This window comes from Budorcas taxicolor, chromosome 10, assembly GCF_023091745.1.
Source record: "Budorcas taxicolor isolate Tak-1 chromosome 10, Takin1.1, whole genome shotgun sequence".
In the NCBI taxonomy this organism is placed as follows: domain Eukaryota; kingdom Metazoa; phylum Chordata; class Mammalia; order Artiodactyla; family Bovidae; genus Budorcas; species Budorcas taxicolor.
The window spans coordinates 9,770,936-9,797,944 of NC_068919.1; the positions used below are offsets into that span (position 1 = coordinate 9,770,936).

The 27,009-nt window shown below is 49.2% G+C and overlaps 2 protein-coding genes across 2 annotated transcripts in view; one reads left to right on the forward strand and one right to left on the reverse strand.

Moving 5' to 3' along the window:
- The window catches only part of SCAMP1 (secretory carrier membrane protein 1), a 148,483-nt gene extending 130,073 nt beyond the window's left edge, over window positions 1-18,410 (forward strand). The window contains exon 10 of the mRNA XM_052646298.1: window positions 18,312-18,410. Within this exon, the coding sequence (XP_052502258.1) occupies window positions 18,312-18,325 (14 nt within the window). The 3' untranslated portion in view covers window positions 18,326-18,410. The remainder of the gene's footprint in view (window positions 1-18,311) is intronic.
- LHFPL2 (LHFPL tetraspan subfamily member 2) lies at window positions 99-24,624 on the reverse strand. Its single transcript, XM_052646300.1, has 2 exons — window positions 24,195-24,624; window positions 99-4,222 (listed from the first exon to the last, which is right to left on the reverse strand). The coding sequence occupies exons 1-2, from the start codon at window positions 24,622-24,624 to the stop codon at window positions 3,966-3,968; spliced, it is 687 nt and encodes a 228-aa protein (XP_052502260.1). The 3' UTR covers window positions 99-3,965.
- Between the last annotated feature and the right edge of the window lie 2,385 nt (window positions 24,625-27,009).

A 27,009-nucleotide genomic window follows, 5' to 3' on the forward strand; every position in this document is an offset into this window, starting at 1 on the left:
AATGTTTAAAATTTGGTAGATATTTTCTTGATCAGATTATACACATCATATTTAAACAGTATAATGAGACTTGAGAGAATCAGAATAAGTTTGCAAAATCTGGTTTAATTCATATCTGGGGAGGGTAGGGAGCATGTGGTGAAAATACATATGCACAGGAACCTAATCAATGCTAGACAAATAATGTATTAGTTTACAACAGGATGACCGGAAATTCGAAGGCTCTGATTGAGTCCGTCAGCGGTAACAGTTTTACATTTGGCTCAAGTGGCTGTTGAATAATATCAAGTGGTGCCAAGTTCCTCCGGAGCACCTCATGACCCCCCCCCCCAACCTTGAAAGGCGTTTCACCACAGTCTCAGAAGAAATCCCAGTTGTGCCTTTCTTGTGCTGCCCCGGTACAAATGCAGGCCTGGGATTTCCAGGGGCCATATGTTATTGCACAGAGAGGTCTGTTCTAAGCAGACCCTTATGGCTAAGAAGGTGTGAGATTAGCCCTTAAATAGTGGTCTAGCATTAACGTGGTCTATCAAAGCAGGTTAAGAAATAGCTCCTTAGTGATTATGTACCAGCTACTAGTTATCACGCTAAGAGAAAAGGCAACATGGCAGCTTCACATTTCACATGACAGACCAGCATCACCTGGGCCTGGCTTGCTGGCTTACATTTTCACATACCTCTAACGATTATTTTAATGTAGGCCCAGGGAAAGATGAGTTCATACCAGTCTTTTCTTCACATAGGTCTGTGTAGCATTAGAATTGTTCTGGGTTAATGACTAGGCCATGAAGGCAAAATGTTTTAACTCTCCTTTGCCAAAACAGAAACAGTCTCTGTTCTGACTTCTGTCCAGTTCCCAAAAAATCAGAACATACATACACCTTTGTTATTGCACATCTCTCACACAGACTCGTGTATGTATAATATATATATATTTTAAATATGCTACACACATTTAAAAAAAAAGGACTATGGCACTTTACAGAATACATGTTTAACAAAGATCATTACACCACAGATGTTTGATAAGTATACAAAAACGCTTACACAATTCATGTAAATTGTTGAATTAGCACACAGGTTTAAAGAATCCACAGAATCCAAAGCAAACATTTCTGCCTTCTTGGAGTTCATTGAGAAGCCCAGCCCTATCACAAAACTTGAAGCACAAATGCAGCGAAAAATAAATACGACTTTTTCTGGTAGTAGTGATGGTCCAGGTATATTAGATTTTTAGACGGAGATGTGATTGATTGATAGGAATTTATTAGAAAAATAGATGTAGGCCGACTGTCTGATTGTTTTCAATCTAACACATTCCTCCCATTCAGTGGTTTCTAAACAGCCATGCAGTTTCCATCTAGGCTAGCAAGATTTTGATATTCCATTTATCCCAACTGAAGCCTGGCTAAAGGGACTTGCAGGTTCAAAAGGCCCACGTTTACCTGTTCACTCTTTCTCTGCTGGAGAGATTGCATCTGTGCTCTGCCTGACAAATCAGTGTTTGAAGCAGTTTTTAGTGGTGCGGGGTTTTGTGTATGTGTGCATGTACTGTTTTTGTCTTCTGCGACATTCAGACCAATGAAGTAAACACTGTCAGCTGACTTTCTTCTGGCCAAGAGTGGGCACGTTTTCACTTATGACTTGTTATTAGAGTGATCTAGGGATGTATCTCCACCCCACCTTAGTGGAAAAGCAATCGGGCAGTAAAGATGATGGACCTGCTCAGGGGATCCTCTAGGCTTATGACTCTTCTGAGAGGAGAGTGAGTGTAAACTCAGCATTATAACATAGATTCTCTATGTTGTATAGAAGGAAAAGTGAATCTTGTGGGGAAAAAATGTGTATTATTTTTAATCAAGATTATTTGCCTGGTGGAGGGAACTTTATTTTTGCAATTTTTTTTTTAAATTAATTTTCTAGTGTTAAAAAGGGATAAGTATGATGGTATCAGGACTTTGTGCGTCCCTATCCGACAGGGACAGGAGCCCTGTTCGGTGGCTACCATCACCTACTTTTGTGTGATGTCAGACACAGGTCTTGTTTCCCGAGTCCGGATGGCAGGCTGCCATGAGCACACATATTTACCCCTTTGCTTTTCAAAAGAGTCACAGATGTATACTTTGCTTATTCTGAGTTTTGGTCTAAGAGTGGTGAACTCATTCAAGGCTGGTTCCCCACCCATACTCTCCTGCCCTTTAGGTCATAATCTGTGAGATAAGATGGTTTCTGGAACAGGCCGACGGCCAGCCTGGAATAAAACTTTAGTTCTCCATCCCATCTATGTGTTAATAGAAAGCAGTTACTCATTCTGCAGCAAGGCATGGTTTTCAGACTCACACAGCTTTAAGATGATTCACTCAGGGCATGGTTTTAAGATCTGAATCAGGATTCTTCTATGCCTGGTGGCACTTAGCACACACTACCTCGCCCAAACAAGGTTCATTAGTTATTTGTTAAATTTTCAAAACAAAGCAAGCCCTCAAGTAAGCAGATTCATAAGCCTAAAGAGACCCATACTTTTAATCCTTCCAGAAATTTGGTAGATCCATCCCATTTGCTTAAGCTGTAAGGAAGTGCTTCTGTAGCAGCCTGCAGTTTTGAAGTTCAGGGTGATACCCGACTAGGTTCCTTTCGGCCCCTTTGATCATTCCAGGGTAAGGCTGAAGTGATGGCTAATACCATTTTCCTGAATCAGTTATATTGGTGACGTATAGAAACTAGATTAAAAGCCCCTGGATCCTTTTTAATAGTGGTGTTTCATTCTTTCTGTAAACAGTTGTAGGCAGGCGCTAGTAGCTTGGTTGAGCTCTCATTTTTGCATGAACCTTCTACTCTATGCTTTCCTGAGAATGAAGCCTTTGCTGTAAACTCACCGGTTAGAGCAATTTCATGTTATCTGAGTCTGCGTCCAGGACCCACACCAGGAACTAGAGAAGCGTAACTCCTGTGACCAGCTCCTTGTCATCTGCTGCTGCCGGGGGCGGGAACACAGCTGAGTGCTGCTTGGTTACTGCACGGCGGGGAAAGGTCTCGCTGCAAGGGCTGAGATTCGGACACACACTCTGAGTGAGCCGCAGCAGCCTGGAGACCTGGGTCCCTGGAAGGAGGAAACAGTGAGGTTTCCCCCGGCAGTCAAAGCGCAGTCCTAGCCCTTGGGGAACGACACGGGATTTCTGGTGGCAGAGGAGACTGGGCCAGTACTGATGCTACGCCTGGGAAGTGGAGTGACTGTCTCTACTAATGGGATTCTGTCTGTGCTTTTATTCTCATGGTGGGACAGGTCCTCATCCTTTCTCTCCTCAAATTTCTAGACTCTCAGAGTGACAGTTCAGCGGACCCACCTGACTCTGGAGTTCAGCCTAGAGTAAGTCCCACAGTAGAATTCCACACTGTCCCTGCTGACTGCTGAGGTCAGCTAAGCAAGAGGCAGTGTCTTGGTGTGTGCCCTGTAGCACACGTCATGTCCCCGGTAAATGTACGGTCTTCACTGTGGACCCCAGAGGAGACAGTGTGAAGGAACCAGAGGAAACAAAGCCCCCTGACCCCCAGCCTCACTCTGAGGCAGAGATGCCCGCAGGCGTGCAGCCTGTGCAGGAACACGTCTAAAACTGCCCGCAGACCCGGCCTGCGGCCTCTTCTGTCACCAGAGACCTGTTGCTTTCCTGGTTCCGATCGTCATCCTTCATTGAGCTTTGGTGGGGAGATGGGATCCGACGGAACGCAACTCCACGTCAGGGCCTGTGTGCGGTTTCCTCGTTCCATCTCTTACAGTTTGCACTGTGGCCCTCACGTGCAGTGCTCGGCGTGGCTGGACGCGGCCTGCCGTCAGTTCTGGGAGGCTGTGGAATGCGGCTTCGGTAGGTAAAGGCTAGTTCTTCACTTGACCCAAATGACGGAACCAGAAGTGAAGTGTTTCACAAGGTTACGGCGAGCAAGAAAACGGCGTTGATGTCTCTTCCAAACTAAAGGAGGCAGATGAGGTTCTTCCCCTCTTCGATTTCTTCCTGTACTTTGTCACTGGAGGTGGCGATCTCCGCTTGGGCAGAGAAGACAGCGCAGATGAAGGTGAGCACCGTGCCCCCGATGGCGGTATAGAAGGCCCAGCCCAGCGAGCAGTCTCCGGGTTTGTAGGCCGACGCGTAGTGTCCGCAGTAGCCTATGGCCTTCTGACAGCCCCAGCCAGCGGGGTAGAGAATCAAGCCCAGGATGAGGAAGAGGCCTGCAGGGCAGAAGAGAGAACAGATGAAAACCCCGTGGCGAGTGAGTGGCGGCACTGTCTGTGTGATGGTTATTTGATGTGCCCGCTCTGGGCTGTGGGGTCTGGGCTGCAGTAGCGGAACGATACTGAGTCTGCTTCCAGGGCCAGACTCAGCGAGTGTCAGTACTGTTCTGTGCAACTCACCTGGCCTGACCAAGACGGTCACTTTATTGGGAATACTTTTAGCCTCGGGGCTTCCTTTATGGAAGCTAGTAAAAAATCCACCTGCAAGGCTGGAGACCTGGGTTCGATCCCTGGGTTGGAAAGATCCAGTATTCTGGCCTCAGGAATTCCATGGACTGTGTAGTCCATGCAGTCGCAAAGAGAGTCGGACACGATAAGTGACTTTCACTTTAGCCTCGTATGTACATGTCAGAATGTGAACCCACTAGTAATTTCTCTTCTAGGAAAGCAGGTGACTCTGTTACTACTTTCTCTCATAGGGCTCGTCTTGCCGTAAGGCAGAGGTTGGCAAACTAAGGTCAAGCGGGGCCTTGTTTTATAAGTAGAGTTTTACTGGCACACAGCTATGCCTGTGCATTTATGGACTGCCCGTGGCGGTGCAGGAACAGCACAGTGAGGGGGACGGCATAGGCCCTGCGGCCTGCAAAAATCTAAAATGTTTACTGTCTGGCTTCAGGCAGAAAATATGTGAATTCTAAGAGAATTCACAGAGAACAAGAGTTAAATGCAAGAGACCAGACTTTAACTTGGGTGTCATGCTTTAAAGATAAGCCCACGAGGGGTCAGTTTGCTGGCATTCACCAGCAACCAACCTCATACCTAGGACAGTGATTTCTATATTTACATAGACATTCTGAAACCACATGCAAACTTGATGAGAATTTTTTGTCTGATTGCTTTTAAGTAAGTGCAGCTTTGAGTAGACACTAAGAAGCTCTGTTTGCATTCTGCTGATCCCACCACACTGACACACTAAAGGGCCACTATTTTCCTATCCCTGCAGTGTTACCGCTCACTGTGTAACCAAGAGTCACCTTCCCTGCCAGCCCGGCGCCGCGGTGGGGCAGGGTGCCTTGCCTGCTTCCCCCTCACACAGCAGAAGCTGTTTATAAGGAAGTCCAGGCCCCAAGATGACAAAGAAAACTGAGGGACCCCAAAGCTTACCCGGCAACACTTTCTTGGTAGAAAGGATGCTGCAAGAAGATGATGGCTTTATTCTGTTGGGTTGGCCGAAAAGCTCATTCGTGTTTTCCCGTTCGATGGTATGAAAACCCAAACGAACTTTTTGGCCAATGCTATATGCAGCAAGAAAAGACAGTTTTCTTTGACAAATGATATCTATATAACCAAGATTATTAATTCATAGACAAAAAGACCTGTGTTTTAGATGCACTGGAATAGCAGTTGTATCCTCCTAATTTAAGCTAGACTTTCAATTCTCTTTCCCTACCTTTACTGACCTGGAGAAGGAAATGGCAACCCATTCCGGTATTCTTGCCTGGAGAATCCCATGGATAGAGGAACCTGGTGGGCTACAGTCCATGGGGTCGCATGGAGTCCATGGGGACGTGACCGAGCAACTAATAATCAGGGGAAAGGCCAGGCTACAAAATAGTACCCTTGAAAGAATAAAGGACTCTCCATTATTAGCTCTCCATTAGCTGGGGGAATGTAGGATGACTGAGCTAATTCTTTTGTGTCTCTACGTGAAGTTGCTCAGCGTGTCCAACTCTTTGTGACCCCGTGGACTGTAGCCCACCAGGCTCCTCCGTCCATGAGATGATTCTAGAGGCAAGAATACTGGAGTGGTTGCCATTTCCTTCTCCAGGGGATCTTCCCGACCCAGGGATCCAACCCAGGTCTCCCGCATTGCAGGCAGACGCTTTAACCTCTGAGCCACCAGGGAATCCCTTTGTATCTCTAAGGCCTATGAGAAATCCTGATTAATCCCCACCTTGTTCCCTAGGAAACCTCACCCCAGGCACAGGGAACCTGGGACGTCTCCTCCCTCAGGTCCTGAGTTACTGCCTTGGGAACAGGAGTTCCCCCTCACTGGGACCTGTATCAGGATGCAGAGGCATGCAGCTGGGGGCAAGGGAGCATCACCTGCTCTTTCGTTTAAAAGGCCAGTGTGTGTATTTGAATTGTGGCTCCAATTATTAACTGCACTCATCACTTGTATTACGTGGCTTAAGTAAGTCCAATTAGTAAATGAATGCATGTTAATATGAAGGGGCTAGGGCAAGCAGGATCTGCTGTCACCTAGCAGCTGTGCTACCCTGTGCTGGGCTCTGGCTTGTTCAGTTGCTCAGTTGCGTCTGACTTTTTGTAGGATGCACAGTCATGTGGCTATCACACATCCTTCTGGGAAGTTTTAAAATAAATAATTCTTCTCCTAATATCATCGGACCCCCTTTTTTTTTTTTTTCAGCACAGTCAAGTACATTTACCCTGTACGTCTCCTGAGCTGTTCCCTTACTGGTAGCTCAGGTGAGGTTCCTCAAGTGCTTCAGGCCTACTCAAAACCCTGTGGTTGCTATTGGCCAATCCATCTGTGAGCAGCAGGGAGACTGTCACAAAAGGGTGCCATGCTTAAGAGTCTTTTGAAAGCCTCAGCTTGATTATAAGCCCACAGGGCAGTTCCCCCCAGGTGGATGACAGGAAGTGGCTCTGGTACATCTGTGAGCCCCCCAGTGCACACGACGTGTGTCCCCACCTGGGCGGCCTGGCTGCGAGGATTCTGCTCCTTGCACACGACAGGGCCGAACAGAGCATGATCAGTGCTGTGAACACACACGACTGAGCGCGAGAGAAAACCACCGGCCTTCAGGTGAGCGAGAAGAGACGTTTGTCATCCCTCTAGGTATTTAGAAAAGACTCTTCTACCAAAGGAATTCCAGAAAGCTTCGTGATTCAGGTGGCTACATAGGCTTCTCACTTCCCAAGGTCCTGACTCCCCACTACTCCTGGGGCACCGGTCCCCAGGCGCTAACAAGTGTCCCCTAGTCACAGCCATCAGGCCAGCAGGTTCTCTTGCCTCCGAGTAAAATTCTCGAGAAGCCCGTAACGGTTCCCAAGCTCTGAGTAAACTCCACAGCCCTGCGGTCCTCTGTGTCGGCTCTCTGTCGCCCATCTCTCACCCCCGCTGCCTGCTCCAGCCTTTGCTCTCGCCATGCTCCCCTCGGATGACGCCTCCTTGTCTTCAGGTCCCACCTACTCACAGTTTCAACCGCCTCCCTTCCCCTGACTTGCTATCCCTGTTCCCTGCTTTGGTATTTTTCCTTAGCATTTCTTAGTAACAGTCTATTACCTTGAGTCATATGAAACTATTTGTCAATTTTTTTTTTAAACCTACAAAAATGGTGGTTTCATGTGGCTCAACCTGATATTTCAACTTATTTTGACTGTTAATCCATCTCCATTCTAAACTAAGCTCCACAAGGGCAGGGATTTTTGAACATCTGATTTACTACTAGAAAGCCAGGGTTCAGAACAGTGCCTGCCGTAGTGAAGTGAAGTTGCTCAGTCGTGTCTGACTCTTTGCGACCTGTGGACTGTAGCCCACCAAGCTCCTCCATCCATGGAATTCTCCAGGCAAGAATATTGGAGTGGGTTGCCATTTCCTTCTCCAGGGGATCTTCCCGACCCAGGGATCGATCTTGGGTCTCCTGCATTGCAGGCAGACGCTTTAACCTCTGCACCACCAGGGAAGCCTGCCATAGAGTAGACTCTTAATAAAATGTTACTAATGTCAGGGCAGCTTGTTCTGCAGTCGTTTTTCTGAACCACAGTCCCCTGGAGGAGAAAGAATACCGTAACTCTGGCAGATGCCAGTCAGCGAGCATGAACCACCCCAGCAGGAGAAGAGATGCAGACCCTTGGTGGATTGGCTTCCCCTGTCACACTGCCCGTCCAAGGCCTGTGAACCCCAGGGGCTAGACGTAGACATGTGCCTCAGAGTGCAAACAGGCTTGATGACACCAGCTACGGAGACAGAATGCGCACATCAGACCACAGGCAAGACACGCCGTAAGACATACACCAAATCTGCGGCAAATGTGGCGTGGCTCCCCTCATCCTCGCTCTGGAGTGCCCCAGGGACCCCCGGCGAGGTGTGCTCTGGACTGAGTTTCACATAAGAGCCACGCCAGAAACTGGTCTCTCCCCCTTGGAAGTATTAAGAAACAGCAGCTCCTGCAGTGAAGCCAGCCCGTCTCTGGGGCCTTTCCATGCCCTTGCTTTTTACTGCATCACACCTTCAGTGTGTGCGTGGGTTTGGAGGGCGACAGAGAAAACGGGACTAGGCCAGTGGGTGTCTGCTTTTCTTCTGACTGGCCTCTCTTCCTGGGGCCTGGCTGAGCTGCAGCAGGCCCAGCTGGGAGGGGGAGGAAAGGCATCGAGGATGATGCTGGACAACTGCTCAAGACAACTGCCACGGCTACAGGCACCCTAGCAGTTCAGAGAGCTGGTATCCCCTGCAGCAGCTCCACTTGGGGGATGGTACCCAAGTAGGTACGATTCTCCCCAACCTGAAGAGAGACCCTCCCCCTTGCAGCCCGTCTTTTCTCTAACAGCCTCTCAGTTCCTTGTGCCAGGAAGACTAGAAGGTGCCAGCCTGTGCTCACCGTGGGGTCACTGGGGGGTGACTCAGCCTTATCTGGGGAAGAAAGACATTAACGGAAGTGATGGTCAGTCACTTGGACTACCTTACAGATGCTACCCCAGCCCAGGTTAGAGACAGCCCTGACAGTTTACTGAAGCCCGGCATAAGATGCTGGCTGTCATGGGTACCAGCAGCCACAATGCAACATCCACCGTGTCCCTGTGGCATTTTAGTAATAGTTTCCCTGACCTAGAAGGAGCTTTCAGACTCAACCTGGATACCCAGCAGTTCTAGCCTGCTACAGAGAAATTTTTAGTCTGTGGGCAACATACACACATGGCTCTGGTTTAACTTAAATAATTAGACTTCATGAGCTCTGAAAGGGAGAGGGTAGGAGCTGGGTCTCCTGGCTGAGTTTCCAGTGCCTAAAACAAAGAAGGTGCTAAAAAAGAAAATGAATGAAGCACGCTGGGAAAAGTAAAGCCATAGTCTTCCTGATCAACAGTCAGCACTGACTATGAGTACACCAGCCACAAAATTATATATCTTAGGGAATTTTCTTACTGCTGCCCTGAAATCAAATAATATGTTATCAAATATAAGTTTTAATCAAATCCCTTAGGTAGGGGGGAAAACCTCCATAATCCTGCCAGGCCTCCAGTTTTGGAAAGACCAGGAGCCGCTGAATACAATAAAAATGTTTTACTTGGTCTGAAGATGGCCACCTCCAGCGTTAAGAGCAGGGGATGCTATTGGAACGGGGGAGCCGAGTCTGCGCCGCCGCCCACGGCCTGTGGGGGAAGCATGGGGAAGGCCGTGCGGTGGCCTCCCAGTCTCCCTGCTCTGTCAGTGCCAGCCCTCCCACGGCTCTGTCACGGGACCACCACCCCCTTTCACACCTGCTGGCCAAGGGACGGACTCCAGGCGGCCTGCCTTTTGTGGTCACCCACTGCCTGTCCAGAAGGAGGCCCTCTTCCCTGGCCCAGCAGGGAAAACCAGCACTAACGCGCTCGTTATTGTGCGGAATAGCAAGTGCGCCTTTGGCCATCATATTCCTGCTTCCTCCTCAGACAGGCTTCCAGACCAAATAGAAAAGACCGACCAGACCTCAGTTCGCGAAGAAAAATTTCTAAGGACAGGAAGGAAAGACGGCCATCTGTTACTGCCACCGGCAGTCTGGAGAAGCCCCCAGGAAAGGATGCCCACTCAGCCACCACTAGATTGTAACATGTTCATTCTAAAGCTCTGAAATAACCTAGTATCTCTGGAGAGCTCACAGCAGACAGGGCCTAGCAGACATAGCATCATTCAATAGATGTGGGCTCCAACTAGGTCATCCTGGGGAGTGCCCACTCCCCAAACAAGAGGTGTCACTCATGCTGACCCCTTGGGCACTCATCCCCCTGGAAATACCCACCCCCACCCCGCATCCTGGCTCTCATGTTACCTGTGTGACATCTGTCACCACTTCCTGCCAGAATGGTCTTCTCTGTGTTCCCACTGCCCCTTGCACACCCTTCTTCAGCTCTTCATTGTGTTACTTTTGTGTACTTACTCAACTCAATTTACTGAGCTGCCTAGTAAGTAGCAGGCTTTATTCTCAGCCCTGGGACAGAGCAGTGCCCTAGCAGGACCCTGAGCCCCTTGAGAGCAGAAAGGCTGGCTCTTTCTGGATTTCTGCCACAATTTTATCTCTGCATTTACCATAAACCTCTGATGGGTGTGTCACAGTTAACCTTGGGTAACAGAGGTCAAGAGTTCAATTTATTTCTGGCTTTCAAACAGCCACTGACTCATTTAAGAACCTAGCAGGAAACCATCTAACTATCAAACATTCATTTCCCATTCAACACAGCTCAAAAAAACCCAAAACTCCACCTGGTTATGTTTATCCCTACCAGGTCTACCCTGTGACTCTAACTGAATGCCAGTCTGTTGAGCGAGCTTCTCTCACTGGGCACATTGCCAGGAGGCAGCCCCTGCCCCTTCACCTCGTGCCCAGGCCGGCATCTCTATAACAAGACGAATCAGACAGAATGACTGGCTCCCGGTGTCCCAGCCCCACTCTGAGACACAGCTCAGAGAGCATTCCAGGCTTACTGGGGGTGACAGCTTCAGTCCACAAGTTCTGACAACATTGGATTAAAGGAAACCCAAGGTGGGAAGGCCTGCTGACTGTCCCTTCTCGGTTCCTCCTCACCCTTCCAATCTCTGAACACTGGAGGGCCCAAGGCCCAGTCTTCTGCCGTCTACATTCTGCTTGTTGATCACACTCGATCCCACAGCTTTAGGTGCCGCCTCTGGGCTGCCATCTCCTGAACCCTGATCTTAATGTTAGCGCCAGAGTTGCATGTCCAACTGCCCACTTGATGCCCACTTGGATGCTAACACGGTGCTTGAAAACTATGTCCAAACCTAACTCCTGATTCCTGCTCCCCACTTCAAAACCCGGTCTTTGTCCCATGGGCTTCATCTCAGTAAACAGGAGTCCCATTCCAGAGCTGCTCAGGTCAGAAATCTTCTAATCATCTCTGACACCTGCCCTTCTCCTCTAGCCCACTTCCCTCCACTGGCAGAGCCCACTGGCCTCCATTCTAGCTGTTCCTTGGCCGGGAGAGCACTTCTTCTTGACTGCCCATATGGCTAACTCCTGCATCTCCTTAAAGGTCTTGGGTTGAATCTCCTCTCACTGAATCCTGCCCTGAGACCCTGTTTAATACTGCAGTTTACCCGCCCCCCTTCACCCCAGCACACCCAACCTGTCTTGCCCTGGCTTTTTGTTCGTTCCTTCCATAGCACCCGTTGCTTTTTAACGTACTATGTAATTATTTGGTTTGTTGTCTGTCGCCACCAGCTTGAATGTAAAGCCCAGGAGGACAGAGAACTTTGTGCAGTTTATTCTTTATGTGTCCCAATTGCCTGGAGCAATGTCTGACATGTAATAGGCATTCAGTAAATATTTGTTGGATGAACGAAAAGATAGAGTGCTGTGATGTAGATTTGTTACATTTTAAAATGAAGCCATTTTAAGTTCTTGCCAAGCTTTTAAAATGGTTGCAGGAAAAGCTTCATTCAATAACATGAATCCTAGGGGTTGGCAATTCTGGCTAACAGCACACCAGTCACATTTACTAATGAAACACGTGAAGGGACCAAATCATGAGACTGCAAGTGTTGAAAATCTCCTTTCTGGCTACAAAAGATAGATCTCTATTGGGAGATCACATGAGAAAAAAAAGCATTAAGTCAGTTAAGTGTGATGAGTCTTCATTAATCTAGAGATCATTTAGCCTCAAGACTCTGAAACGGTTTCCAACTATGCTTGGCTGCAGCCACGACACCTGTAAAGATGCGCCGAGGCTGGCGTGGGCACTGCCCAGGGGGCCAGCAGGGAGCAGAGGAGCAGCGCAGGGGAGAGCCTGGAGAAGCCCGGCGAGACGGCAGGTGGCGGTGGGGGTGAGGGGAGATGAGGGCGTGGAGCGCGCAGCTCGCAGAAGCCGTGAGGTAGTGGCCAGCGGCGCGAGCCCGGGGAGGGGAGAGGCCAGCAGAGTGCTGGCACCGAAGGCAGGGAGGGGGACCCGCCCACGGCCCAGGGACACCCCCCGGCCCTGAGGGCAGTGCCGCAGATGGGACACCCCCCCGGCCCTGAGGGCAGTGTCGCAGATCAGCCTCCGATGGAGGGGGCCAGTGGGGCAAGGGAGGAGAGATGATGCCCTGCCCCTGCGAGGGTAACACACGTGCTCACGTAACTCTAAGTCTGGGACCATCATGCGGTCCAACAGTTGACGCTGGAGTGACACGCGACAGCCCTAGGCCTGCTAGTTAACAGCTAACCTTGATCTGTGCGCTTACCTCTCCTTTCTGCCTACATTTTCATTTTTTCCAAAGTCGTCTTCCATGCTGACAGCTGGAAGTCATTTTGGCAGTCACTAATAGCTATTGGAAAGTCACCCACTGTTGTTAGCTGGGGATCTTTTCACTTGCATCACACCCCAGGACACACTGTCTGGTACTAAGACTGCTTGGAGGAAGGCACCGTCAGCCCACCCGGCTGCCCACCCACCGAGCTTGCCATCTAGCCCTTCCCTTCCCAGAGAGGGCCGCCTGAAAGGGCCTGCTCCCCACGTGCAAGGACTCTGCACAGTTGCCGAGGCAAGGCTGAACTAGGCCCCTTACACTCTGCTTTAAGAGCGGCAGCTCAATTTCTTGGGTAAAATGTTTAAATAAAAACAAGGAAATGGTTACCAACTACCTGGACACCGAAAGAGAAACCAGGACTCTTATTGTGACATAACATGCATTTGTCCCGTAAAAGAGGAGCACTGGTTCCAAGGTCTCTCGGATGCCTCCAAGTACATACTTCTGGCTGAGATGAACTCCCGCTGGACTGTAAACCGGAGAGCAGGGAGGACTGTATTCTGCTCCTTGGCGTCTGTCTCCACGTCCACTTCAAACTCACACTCAGTGCCTATGACACAGCCCCTTTCACATACTATGCTGCTGACCGACTTCACAGGTCATTTGTGATTCCCATTTCCTTTCTAGTCTTCTCATATTTGGAAGAAACTTTTGGAAAGATCTGCTATGGTAAAAATGGTAGATTCCAAACAAAGATGACATGGAGTTTAAGCTGTAAACACCCTCCCTCTATTTTCCACATTTGCAACTAATACTTGAAAGGTGGAGGTTTATACAGGTGATTAGAACCCCTTAATGATTGGAATAATTGTTACAGTAACTATGAAAGAAAGTGAAGTCGCTCAGTTGTGCCCGACTCTTTGCAACCCCATGGACTGTAGCCTACCAGGCTTCTCTGTCCATGGGATTTTCCAGGCAAGAGTACCAGAGTGGGCTGCCATTTCCTTCTCCAGGGAATCTTCCCTACCCAGGGATTGAACCCGGGTCTCCGGCATTGCAGGCAGACGCTTCACCCTCTGAGCCACCAGGGAAGCTATGCAACTGTGTTACCACTGTAGTGACTATGGCAGCAGTTAACACTCACTAAGCACCACGAGGTGCCAGGCACCAGCCGAGCCCCTTACATGTAGCTCATTCAGTCCTTGAGAGAACTAAGGTGGGTACTGTTAACCTCATCATTTGACAGATGAGGAAACCAAGGCACAGAGGGATTAGGGAAGGTTACACCACTAATTGGTGGTGGAGCTGGGACTCACATCCAGGCGGCAGTGCTCCGTGGCCCACTCCGGAGCCATCACCCTCGGCTGCTGCTTTACTGCGACCCCTGTCCAACTGAGGAGGGGAGGTTGCTGAATCCTCAAAAGCCGGCTTGCTTACACCTGTGAGACATTCAGGAGCACGTGACAAGCGCTTATCAAGTGGAAACACCACAGGCCTGCTGTCTAGGGATGACGAGGAGGGGAAGGCTTGCCTAGCGTCAGGCAGGCTGACCTGACAACCCTACAGCAAGATGGCAACCAGATAAAGGATGTGCATCCACGCCTTGTCTTACATTGGAATCTGAGTGTCATCAGCCTCCTTACTGCAGTACAGATGCCACCTTGGAATGGCTGTCATTGGCCAAAAAAAAAAAAAAAAATTCTAGAAAGAAAACCAATGAAAAGGTCAAAGCAGCACAGTGTTCGCTGTGATGCCCTCCTGCAGAATCTGTGCGAGCAGAAAACCGGAAATAAAGCACAGAACCCATCAGACGAGAGGGAGAAAACATAAGCTGTATAAACGTAAGCTGTATAACCTGCTCACATTTCAGTCTTTGCTCTTAGAGTCTGTGTGCTTGGGAGCCACCTAGGATACTAATGCCATCCACAAAATGATCCACAGAAAACCATGTCCTACGAACCTTCCAGGAGACACTTGTAGCTGATTACACAAAGTCAAGCACCAAGAGCATGCTCAGACAGCCTCCAAATCACATCCTTGCTCGTGCAAGCGGGTTTAACCATCTCCCCTCCTCCAAGCAGCCCTTCTTAATTCATGGAACAGAGCTGAGGAGCTCTGTCTTGACCACCTAACCCTGAACCCTTGCACCACTACCTGCACGCATCGGGTTCAGTTAATCCTCTGTTAACAAGAGACCTGCTTTCTGCCAGCGTCTGCATTCAGGGAGTGCTGCTCTCAATCTAACGCATCAGACTCTCATGAAATCTTGCTTACGACAACCACAGACACCAGGATGGGCCCCCTGGGGTCTGCCACCCAAGGTGAACTCAGGTCCTTGCCTCCCAAGCCCCAGCACTAAGTTAGCAATGCTACCCCGGCCTGCGTGACTTCTCCAGGTGCCTGGACACTGTCCTCCGCACCAAAGTGCCTCTTGGCCATTCAGAGCCAGGGCTGTCCAAGCAGCATTCATACACCAGTATAACACAACAAAGCGTTAGCCATCCCACAAATCAAGGGCTTCTGCCCATGAATGCCCCCTTGGGTGAATCTCTACTTTGGAAATCACGTTGCCCACTAAGGTTTTTCAATTTTTCAATGACAATTTATTCTGTAAAGCCCAAACAGAACTTGGTTTTAGTGACAGCCAGCTCTGAAATGATTCTTACTGGTTCTTTGGATGATGACTGCATTAATTACTATTTAAGCTCTAGCTGTCTAGGAGGGCAGAGTTCATGCTAGGATTGAGACTTAGCAGCATTTACCACAACCTTTACTCTTTCAGAATCCCAAGAAACTCATAGTTTCTAGCACAGATTACTGAACACAGAACAGACTCTGTTTCTGTCAGTGGACAACAGTTATTGAGCATCTCGTGTGTATGCAGCAGGCCTCATTCCTTGCTCATATTCTAGAAGAGTCGTTCCCACACTTTAGGACCTCGGATAGTAACACAAGAGCCATAAAAGTTACTGGGAGTCAGTATTTCTTCTGTTGCGAACATGAAGACACTAAAAACACCACTATCTCCTCTTACTATCATTTCACGAAAAAGGGCATTTTAACAAAAAAGGGTAAAGGATGCAACCTAAGAATAAAGGACAGGTCTTTAAGTTGAACACATAGCACTATGAAATCTTACAACACTGTCCTTAGTTTTCTCGTTTTTGTTGATGACTAGTGGAAACTAAAAACTGTCACCTGCCATCTGACTCTACAAGGATGAAGTCACTAGCCACTGCAGCTGCTAACCGTCACTACCCTCTGACAGGGGTTCAGGGTGGAGACTGGGAACGAAGCACTCTGTGATATTTTCAGGAGATTTTATGGGCCCCAATTCCTGTATCTCTTATCTAGAAAAGCAGTAAATTCACTAACAGAGACATCATGACTAGCAGTAACCTTCACCAGACTAGCAGCAACCTTGTGCAAAAATGTGTGCTGGCCCGCATACATCCCACTTCACCAAAATCACGAATACTGGCCCTCCCCTACCTCTGTGGAGCAGTTCGTCAGAGCTGTCTGAGGTGCTGTCTCCCAGGCTATAGCCCTCATTTTACCACAAATAAACTTAACTCACATTGTGCATTGTTTTTCTTTTTTTTAACTGACAAAACCTTAGCAGAGTGGACTGGTATTTGTTCCAAGGCAGTGAGAGGCTGCTGTGGGGGGGGGGGGGTGGGGGGGGGCGGGGGGGGCGGGGTGTGTGTGTGTGTGTTTGAGAAAGAGAGAGAGGCAGGTCTGAGTTAGGATGGGGACACCTCTCTGAAAAGCCCGTTTGTTGACTGCACAAACAAAAAGGTAGAGTGTAAAGAGGCTCTGAATTCCATCGCTTTGGCATTCAGAATATAAATCTGTTTTCACTGCATCTCATTTTAAAGTTTCAAGGGTTAAAAAAAAAAAAAGTTTCAAGGGTTTATGGATAAACTAGACTGGACCCAACTTTGGCATTTAAAAACTCTGCTCTGAAAGCCAGATCAGAAATAAGAGGTCAGAGGGTTCACTGGTCATGAAAAGGGTTTTCAGCTGATAACCAGTGTCTTAGAGTAGATGATACCTACATGTTATTTTAGTATATGATCAATAACATTAGAGGCTTTTAACCAACAAGATTTTCTGATGGGAAGGAGAGAACAAGTGAGGGATCGGGTGTCGGTAATTTTTTACTTAAAGCTTCTGTTAATGCTTACACCATCTCCCTGCAGGAGTCTAGTAGGGCATGTGTTTTCTACTTAAAAACACTTCCATGGAATTATAATTGGCAAGAAAAATATTCTTCCAGTGTGGGGGCTGGAGAACGGATGACAGAGCAATAAAGAGAATTCTCTGGAAGACAATCAGAGTGTAGCTGTCATACGAAGACCTTGCAGCCAAGCCCCCCAGAGGAAGTTTCTTCTATAATTACTCAAAATTAATGACCATCAATTAAGAGTTGTCAGATGCCCCTAGAATATATGGTGAAACAACCCATGAGAAAGATGAGTCTCTCCCACACTGAAGCCTCCCTAAGCCTTCCTCAGCAATGATTCGCGCTTCTATGCAAATTACTTCATTGGTAGTTTCTAAAGCTTTAACTTTTACTGTTAAAATGCAGCCCAGCAAAGTAATTTAGTGAGATTATTCCTTCCTATGAGTTAGTGATAATATTTTACCTTGCATTCCAAGTGAGGTGTTTCCTAAACTGTGTCTGTGCAACTGGAAGAACTTCATAAAATATTTCTTGATAAATTATTCATCCAACATGTAGGATTAGAAAGAGCTGCTATTTGACTATAACCAAAATACACTTACAACTTAAAATAAGCTGCCACAAAAAATAAAATGCAGTTTATAGCAGAATACAAGAGACTATAAAAATGTAGTTATTGAGCTCTGAAATTTTCAGGACAGTAAGTTAAATTTCTTGTCTACTAAAGATTTTGGGGGTCCAGATAACGTTAAATAATCCCTGCAACCAAGCAGGTGCCATCTTTTCAACACTACGGCCCTGATGTTGGCCTCTAAACTCTGAACACATATAACCACTAAGTATTTTGGTTTGAAGTTTTTAACATTGACTTTGTTTCTCAATGTGTGTGGTTTAGGTTTCATCTGTACTAGGGGCTATCTTTGAAAAAAAAAAAAAAGAGATTGTGGATTGTGAGCTAATTAGTAAAACCACCAGGAAGCCTCTATACAACATCCGAACGCCTAACTGTGCTGGGCTTGAGCACAGAGAAGTCTTCCGAGGAGACGCAGACTACTTCTGAAGTGACGTCAGAACTTGGAACACCCCCACTGTTGCATCAAGCTTCTAGAACAGTGCCTGAACCACCTGTGTGAATATTCAGAGTCATGCTTACGTGACGATTTGTTACTGGAATTGGAACACAGATCACCATGGCTCCCAAGACTATTTGTCTACAATTAAGTGGTTACCATAGCAAAATACTTCATTTGCGTATCAACTGCATATTCTATCTGAATTTTAAGAGAGTTTGCGATTTTCTTCTAGCGTTTCCAACTGATTTTTCAAATTAATACCTGTTTGGTCCACTTGCTCTTAGGCAGTAGTTTTTCCTCTAACGATACAGCTGAAACACTTTTCTTCCCTTTATATGTGATGATATTTTTTGTTTGCTTTTCTAGGGTTCAGCTTCTGAAGCAATGACTCTCTAATATGGCTTGGGAGCAGAGAAACTCAAGAAATTGTAGACCTGAGTCTAGGGGTCTTTGTATTTAGCAGGCATTTAATAAAAGATCCTTGAATTGAAATTTAATTCTGGCCTGCCTTTTCCTCAAGGTGGATGAATCATTACATGTGGTCCTCTTAAAATGACTCAGATATAGAAGGGTTAGACCCCACTTCCGGTGGAGGCATTCTGACTGGAGAGCCAGCAATTCAGAGCCTCCTCGACAGCCAGGTCTACTGGGGCCTCGTTCTCAGGAGAAGCAGGGGGTGCCCCCTTGACTTCCCTCCTGCCTTTTCTGTGAAGATGTCTTGAAGTCAGGCAATCAAGGTCACACTACCTTCTTGGAGAAAAGCAGGTGAAAAGTGGCTCTGAGACAGTCAGGGATCTCTTCCCCTCTTCCCCATGCTTCCCAAACCCTTGTTCGTAGCTCTCTCCTCGCCAGTGACTGACTTGGTCACTGGGAGTGAACAGGTAGGGCAGGGTATACATCAGAATGGATGCTGCAGTCAGGCTGAGTCATGGTTATCTTCCTGATGCTAAGGTTAGCTTTCACCCTGTGAAAAACCGCAGTGAGAATGCCAAGCCCCAGACAGCAATCACGGCGTATCTCACATGACAACCCCGACCTCCTCACGCGGCCCGGACTGCGCCAAAGCCACTCTCCAGTCAGCACGGACAAAACCCTCCGCTTGTCTTCTGAGATTCTTCTTTTACTCCTTTCCCATCTTTTTTCACATTGTCCTCCTTCCCCCTCAATCACGGCTCACCTCCAAGGAAACGGAACCCGCGCAGCAGGCCCGGAGCGCCCACGGCAGGGAGCGACGCCTGCGTGCTCGGTCCCACAGCCATCCATCCAGCCGGCGGGTGGGCAGCTTGCTGGAGCCATCCTGCTGGGCTGAAATGGGTGCAGGCAGAGGGCTACAGGGACTGCACAGCGGGAGAGCCAGCGAGACACGAACCGGCACAGTCTGTGAAGGGAACCCGAAGCCAGCAGGCAGCCCGGCCGGCAGCTCCCGCGCTAGTCACGCCTTGTGGCCACCCCAGGGGAACAGCCCGGGCCGGGGCCAGCGGGCCTGCTCCTGAGCTCATCGTCGTGGCTCCGTCCCAAACCTGAGTCACTGGGGATTCCACAGGCTGCTAAGAGGGCCCTACGTGTATTTCCAAACCCACACTGCTTGATGCGGTCATGGAAAACTTGGATCTTTGCATTCTACGCTTTTGCTGTGGACCACATCCAGGTCACAGCCTAAGGAAGGCAGCTGGCGAAAACGACCCTGCTGGCCGATTCCCCAGCTTTTGTAATGAATCCCAGAGGGCTATGGACTGACGTGTGCTGGTGGCTCTGCCAAGTTCCAGGCGAGCCCTCACCCAGTGAAGACCAGGCAGCCTGTGATTTATCCTGCAAGGGGAGCCTGAGAAGCCTCCTGCAACCAGGACTCAACGGCTAGACGCTGCCTCCAGAAAGGAAGGATGGGGAGAATGTTCTTGTCGGGGAAGAGGAGTGAGAGGAGGAAGTTCTGTGTTGTCCTATCAACTCAGCTTTCAGAAACCGGCCCGAGGACACCAGAGGCACGGGAGAGTCACAGGGCTGCTCTGGGCTCTTCAGTCCCCATAGAGGCAGCCTATGAAGGGCCAGGGAATGACTCGAGACGATGCGGTCACACTGGGTTTCAACAGAACCAGATCAATTCTAAAGACACCTCTATTTCTTAGAATGCAGCAACTTTTAAGGAACACAGAAAAACATACTAAAAACCTGCCAAGAAAGCATAAATACTTTTATAATCATCACGTAGCTACCACTTACTATTTACCATGTGCCAAACACTGTGCTTAAAAGCCTCTCTCATATATGATCTGATTTAATCCTCAAAACAACCCTGAGATAGGTTCTACTGCTAAATCCATTTTCCAAGTGAGAAAACGGGTCAACATTTCACAGACACTTCAAGGTGAGGTCAGGGCTGATCCAGGGCCAGGAGAGGCTTGAGTTCCAACTGCTGCAGAGAGAAAACTCTGAACAGCCAGGGCATTTGTGCATGAGCGTTTTGGAAGTGTCGGCTGGGTGCCACCACGAGGTGAGGCCGTAAGGGCAAATCCGGCCATCTGGATTAGCTTAATAGTCAATAGCTTTTTTTAAGTAACTCAGATTTTGAGATTTTTCACCGAGGTATATTCTTTTACACCCAAGTTCTAAAATCAAAATACTAAGATTTTGATGACTTATGTTACACTCTGAACAGTGACAGCTCTGCAAGCATTTGGCCTTTAAGATTAGGCATAGTAAAGGAATATATTGTTGTTGTTCAGTTGCTCAGTCATGCCCGACTCTTTGCGACCCCATGGCCTGCAGCACGCTAGGCTTCCCTGTCCTTCACTATCTCCCGGAGTTTGCTCAAACTCATGTCCATTGAGTCGGTGATGCCATCCAGCCATCTCATCCTCTGCCACCCCCTTTTCTTCCTGCCTTCAATCTTTCCTAGCATCAGGGTCTTTTCCAATGAGTCAGCTCTTCACATCAGGTGGCCAGATTATTGGAGCTTCAGCATCAGTCCTCCCACTGAATATTCAGGGTTGATATCCTTTAGGATTGGCTGGTTTGATCTCCTAATATATGATAGCATATAATTTTTCACCCAGTTACATTTTACAAAATAAAATGTCCTTTTTGCCAAAATGCAAGTTGTAAGAACAAACACAGTCTGAGTATATTTCTAAAGAATCCTTTGGTTGCTCTGGCACCAGCCTCCTCTCTCACCATTGGTTTCAATGTTGAATAGATGCAGGGTTGAGTGAGGGCATGTAGGGAGAGGCGAGACTGATGCTCACAGCTGTAGCAAGTCCTTGGCTGAGGCCGGGGCCTGACCAGATCCCCTTACAGACCGGCCAAGAGGACAGAAAGCCAGTGGGCTGCTTCAGACACTCGGGGGCAACTCTCTGAGCCACAGATTCAAGGGCCACATCTGCCATTGATGTTGGCTTGCACTGCCTGGTGGGGACCTCTTATTAGAGGAGAAAGAGCCCACTGGAACTCCCTAACAGATGTGGCCCCCGCCCACCACGAGGGAGCCGGCTGACCAGCAAACGTTCGGTTCATCTTTCCCTTGATTTCTTCTCAGAGGGGTGCTGCTGGGCTGGGTGGTGAAGAGAAACCCCTTTTCTTAGCCTTAGACCAGTGGTCCCTAGAGAGGCAGGACCTAACTGTACAGGAATCTTTGCCTTCAGCCAGTTGTTAGCAATTTCAGGCATTCTGAGATGCCTCATGTGTGCATGGGGAACATGAATGAAAGAAATGAGGAGGAAGCTTTTAGAGAATCAAGACTCCTGCGAGACAGGTGGCCAGCAGACCAGTATCTTGGGTTGGTACTCCCTTCTCCCCAGCCCTTCTTCCTAGAGGCCTGATACGGAGAGAAAGAGAAACGTCAAGAATAACTCATTGGAGTGTATGAATAATACCTAAAATATGTACTCATCTCTGTGCCAAGATGAACACTCTTGCCATTTATGTGAAATAGCAAACAAGAGCACCAAAGCCTTGGTGGAGTAATCCACATTCTTAGAGACTTAAGTTCACTGGAATAACACCTTATTAAAAACTGCAGGTAAACAGTCTCTGAGACTGAAGGATATCTACAATCTGCAAACTGATTGCAAAAGACTGATTGTTATGGTGCGTCCCAAGATGGCCCACCCTACTATAAATGGCTATCCCTTGGGTGAAAGGCAGTGAGTTTCTCAGGATGAAAAACATTCCTAGGGATGACAAACCAGAACTCGTATCTGCATACCAGCATATTGATAAAACTCATAATAAAGTCATGAAGTCACAGGAGATGAGCAAATACACCACAGTCGTGCAAACTGAGCAGAAACAACTCCTCTCTGGTCAATGAGGGCTCTTCAACAGGATTGATAATTTGTGTAAATTGGCTTCCCTTCATCTACCTGTTTATTTTGACTTTTCAAAAAGCTTTGGTAGCACTTTGGTAACACTCCTCAGCAAAAGTTTTAAGACACACACACACACACACCCCTGAGGCTCTGTGTGCCTCAGGGAATAAAGCAGGGACATTTCTCTGACAAGAAAAAGATGATCCAGTATGGAAACTGAGCTTACTGAACATTTTTGGAAGGTGAAACGCCAAGCCAAAGGGGATGAATGTCAGATTTGAGAAGTCAATCAAAAGGAGGACAATGAGTTTCACAGAAGCAAAACTCCAAGATCAGATCATATGTTCCAATCTCTTGATCTTTAAGAAGAGGAATGCCAACATCCAGAGAAGGGGGTGCATTTATCTCGAGTGAAAGTGCAAGTCAGTAGCAAAGCTGAAAATCAGAATCCTGGCCTCCCAAATTCCCTGAGTGCCTGTGAGTGCCTAGGTCTCCCATGGTACGGCTGGTCCTGGCAGAGAAAGAGATGGGGGTCCTGAGACCAGTCACGAGTGTATCCCCCACACAAAAGCAGCAGGAGTGTGGCGCAGGTCCTCCGTCATTCCTCCGGGCCCTCTACCCTCTCCCCAACATGCACACACAGGGCTCCTAAGGTCTGGGCAAGGAAAACACCTTATCAGCTGGGTTTGGGGAAAAACAGTTGTTGGACCCGTTTGTCTGGAAGCCCGCCCTGCTGAGCTCAAGAGTTTGCCATAAAGCAGGGGAGAGCTGCTTCCTTGGGGTCTGCTTCTTCACAGGCCTCACGCCAGGCCCAGTGCTTATCTGCACCATCTGCAGCCCCGGCTCACAGCTGCAGGATGAGCCCTTCAATGACAGGTGGGGGTGGCCTGCTGTTTCTCCCGTCAGACTTCAGATTAAGAAATACTTTGGGTGCAGTGTTTAAAAAGTGGATTTTCCCCTTGAGAATCAAAGCAAGAATCTATTCCTCTGCTTCCTGAGGATGTCTTCAAACTCTGGTGTGTGGGGTGTGTGCGTGTGTCTGCCACCCAGAACAAGTCCCTTGAGTGTGGATAGACTAACCCTCTTGGTTCCAGATTCACTTTTTAACCCTGCACGGGACAGTCTGAAAATGCTGGTGGCCGTGGGAGTCTCCTGGGCGCTCACAGCCTCCCTTCTGGGATCTCTGAAAGGCGCTCACACTTCTCTTTCCACCCACTTCTAACAAGCTCATTAGTGAGAAACTCCCAGAAAGTGGCAGAGTTAGTTTGTAATTTCTGATTCCAGTGCACAGAACATTCTGTCAGGCTCCAGGAGACAGTCAGTTTAAACCAGAACCGTTATTAAACACAGAGCAGCGGATACTAATTCCCTCCCAGCCGGCGTCCTCCCCGCCCAAAGCTGAAATCATCCCGCGGCGGGGATGGGGGAGGTGGGGGCGGGGTGGGTGGCAGCGCCCGGCTCACTGCCTGGGAATGACTGCCCCTCCCTTACAGTGGTCCCAGGACACAGTCCACTGCAGGGGGCTTCCTTCACCGCAATTCCTCCCTGGACGCCCGAGGGCAGAAAGCATGCTTTTAATTTAGTGGGAAAAGCAAAAAGCAGGAGCTCATTTGTTTGCAGAGCTCATTGCCTTATGCGCGCAGACTGGCTGATCGGGAAAGCCAAGCCCCATGGCAGCTTTCTCAAAACCCAGCAACTAGAACCAGGGGATACAGGCTAAGAGGATGAGCAGGGGAGAGCAGAGAACAAACAGCCTTGCCTTTGCTTTAGGGGAGTGACACAGGGCAAAGGGAGCGATGGGGGCAGCGCGTGGCTGCTGCCTAGCCCCGGAGAGAAGACCGCGCTCCTAAAGACGCACGCAGCAAAGGAGTGAGCCGTGGGCACGCCGCCCACACGCAGCGGCACCCTAGGGCCACTCCCAGGGCCCCTCCCCTCCGCGCACGCTTACCTGCGATTCCTTGCAGCAGCCCACAGACGTTGAAGATGCTTTTCTTCATGACGCTCTGCACACACATGGTGAAGACAGACACCAGGGCCACAGTGCACAGAATGAAGATGCCCACGGCTAAGAAAATAGCGGTGGCCTGCCAGAAGCCGCTGGCGATCTCGCCGAAGCTCTCAGCGTAGGGCCCGCACAGCGTCTCGCGCGGGAGGTGCTGCACGCCGGGGTTCCGGATGCAGCGGGCGTAGATGCCCAGCGTGGGGTGGTAGGGCTCCGGGGTGCCCGCGCCCTGCTCGCCCGGCTCGGCGCCGCTGCGGGGCTTGGCTTTCCCGATCAGCCAGTCTGCGCTCATGAAGGCGATGAGCTCGGCGAACGCCACCACAATACTCAGGAGGGTCCAGAGCATCGAGCGACAGGTGACAATGACATGACACATATTGATGCTCAAGGCGGAGGGAGGCGGGCGTCCCAGGGGTGAGCAAGCGCAGCGAGCCGCGCCGCGGCAGCGGGGAGGGCGCGGGAAGGCGGCTCAGGCGGGGGCTCCCTCGTCCCGGCGTCCTCGGGCAGCGCGCTCCGGGGCTGTCATGCTGCCATGTCGCGGCCGCAGCCTCACCTGCGGAGAGACAGAGGAGGGCGGTGAGCCGCGCCAGCCCCGCCCTGCCCCCGGCCGCCCGCCCATGGGCGGCTCGGGACCCCAGGGGCGCCGCGCCCGCCAACACGCTGCCCCGGCTCTGCGAGCTGGCCGGTTTGTTTGTTTCCAGGGCGCTCCCAGAAGCGTCTGTGGTGCCCCTTATCTCTAGGCTGCACTGCTCACCCACCCGCGCCAGGCTCCGGCCGGGGTTGTGTGCTCTTGGGACGCCGCTCCTGCTCCATCTCATCTTACTAGAAAAAGTCCAGCTGCACAGGCTGCATTCGGACGGATCAAGATGGGCTGCTAGGGAACTGTGTCCACGGACGAGCCGCGATTTAGAAGTTTACAGGACTTGGTACTAGATGAACCGAATTTGCCAAATTTGTATCAAAAGCTTTTGCTTATTAGCAGCTTTTGCAACTCCCGATTTTACTGTCTGGGAATCAACGTGCTAGCAGAAACACAGGAGGAAGTGTTTGCTTCAGAGGTAATGGAGAATTTAAAAGGAAAATAATGCCATGATAAATAATACAACTTTGCCACGCAAACTTATTTTTCATGCGTTTCTCATGGGGTGATTTTTAGACAAACTACAGAAGTTAAAATGTGAAGAAGAGGAAGGAAAAAAAAAAAAACTCCAAGAACTGTTGACTTACTCACTTGCGGGAATTATTCAAAACGGGGCATTAATGACCGTTGACTAAGTATCATTACTTAGGGGACGTGCTGACAACAGAGCCTCGCTAGTGAAGAATGCGCCCCTTGAACCGTCCCAGTCCATCACAGGGCCTCTGCCCGAGCTTGGTTCACACCAGGTCTGAAGCTCAACATGCCCATTGTTTCTGACCTCACAAGGCCTCATTCTGTTCCCAAGGACAAACGGCTGGCTTCATTACCAGAAGGCCCTGCTCTAACGGCTCAAACCTCCTTCAGGGAGGCCTGAACCCTGAAATGGGCCGCAGGGCTCCTCACAGCCCCATCTTCCTGCCTCTCCCCATGGCCCCCCTCCCCCGAGGTCAGGAAAATCCCACAGCTTGCAATGGACATCTGGGCGCATGGCTCTATTCTGAATGATTACTTATTAACCCAGGTCACGTCAACTCCCTAAGAATTACAGAGAGCCTGGTGGCATGTGGGCCATGGCTGGGCAGGGAGTTATGGAGGAGAGAGGAAGTGGGGCAAGAAGGGAGTGGGTGTCAAAGCTTCACCACCATGCTGGCTCACAGCCTAGTGAGCGGTGATGACTTATAAAACAGTGAATTTAACACTTACGCAAGATGCTGTTTTGAGAAATTAGCTAGTGCAAAGCTAGGAACAGAGGAACTTAACTGTCACATGTGCAAGTGTGTGCATATGCATGTGTGTTTATAGCACTGGGGAAGGGAGAGATGGTGTGTTGCACCACAAAGGTTCCTGGACACACGGCATCTAACTTCTCGGAACCTTTGCTGTCAGCTCCCTCATGGACCACGTGGAGAAAGAGAGGGGCCCCTGCCTCACGGCACCGTTGTGAGAATGAAGCGAGAACAGTGAAAGCGCCTGGCACAGCGCCTGGCACAGTAACTGCTCAGTAAACATCAACGCCTTTGCCTCAACAGTTTTTCCCCTAACAGGGCTGAGACTGGTCAGACAATGGTTTAGCCAGTGGAAGTGCTCAGTGGTAACTGAAGCTTGGCGCTTACACATAGAGGAAGATCAAGCCCAGGCTATTTAGAGATGGATGAGGTCACTCCTAGTGTCCAAGCTTCCCTGGTGGGCTTTGAGGGTGAGGTCCTGGGTCTTACTTCCTGTTTCCCTACTGCCTAACACAGCTGACAAACTCAGCTGGGGAAAATAACTTAGCATGAGGCCAGAAGTATAATCTATTCTCACTCGGTCATTCTTACCCTCTCATCCCGTATTACCAAACAGAAATGGCTTTTGAGTAAGAAGTTACCAACGCAAAAGAGCTCTGGAGGAGATCTGTGTATAATGAAAGCGATCATTTCAAAAGAGAACAAGAAAACAAGCTAGGATGACTCCCATGAGGAAGCCCCACTTCATCCAAACAGTTCCCACCCACCAGGCTTACAAACACTTCTAATTCACAGGTGGAGAGTCTGCTTGTTAGAAAAAGAAGCTCTAAGCAGCTTTCCCATTTGATTCTCTGGCCTGCTCAGCTGTGTCCAGCCCTTTTGCGACCCCATGGAC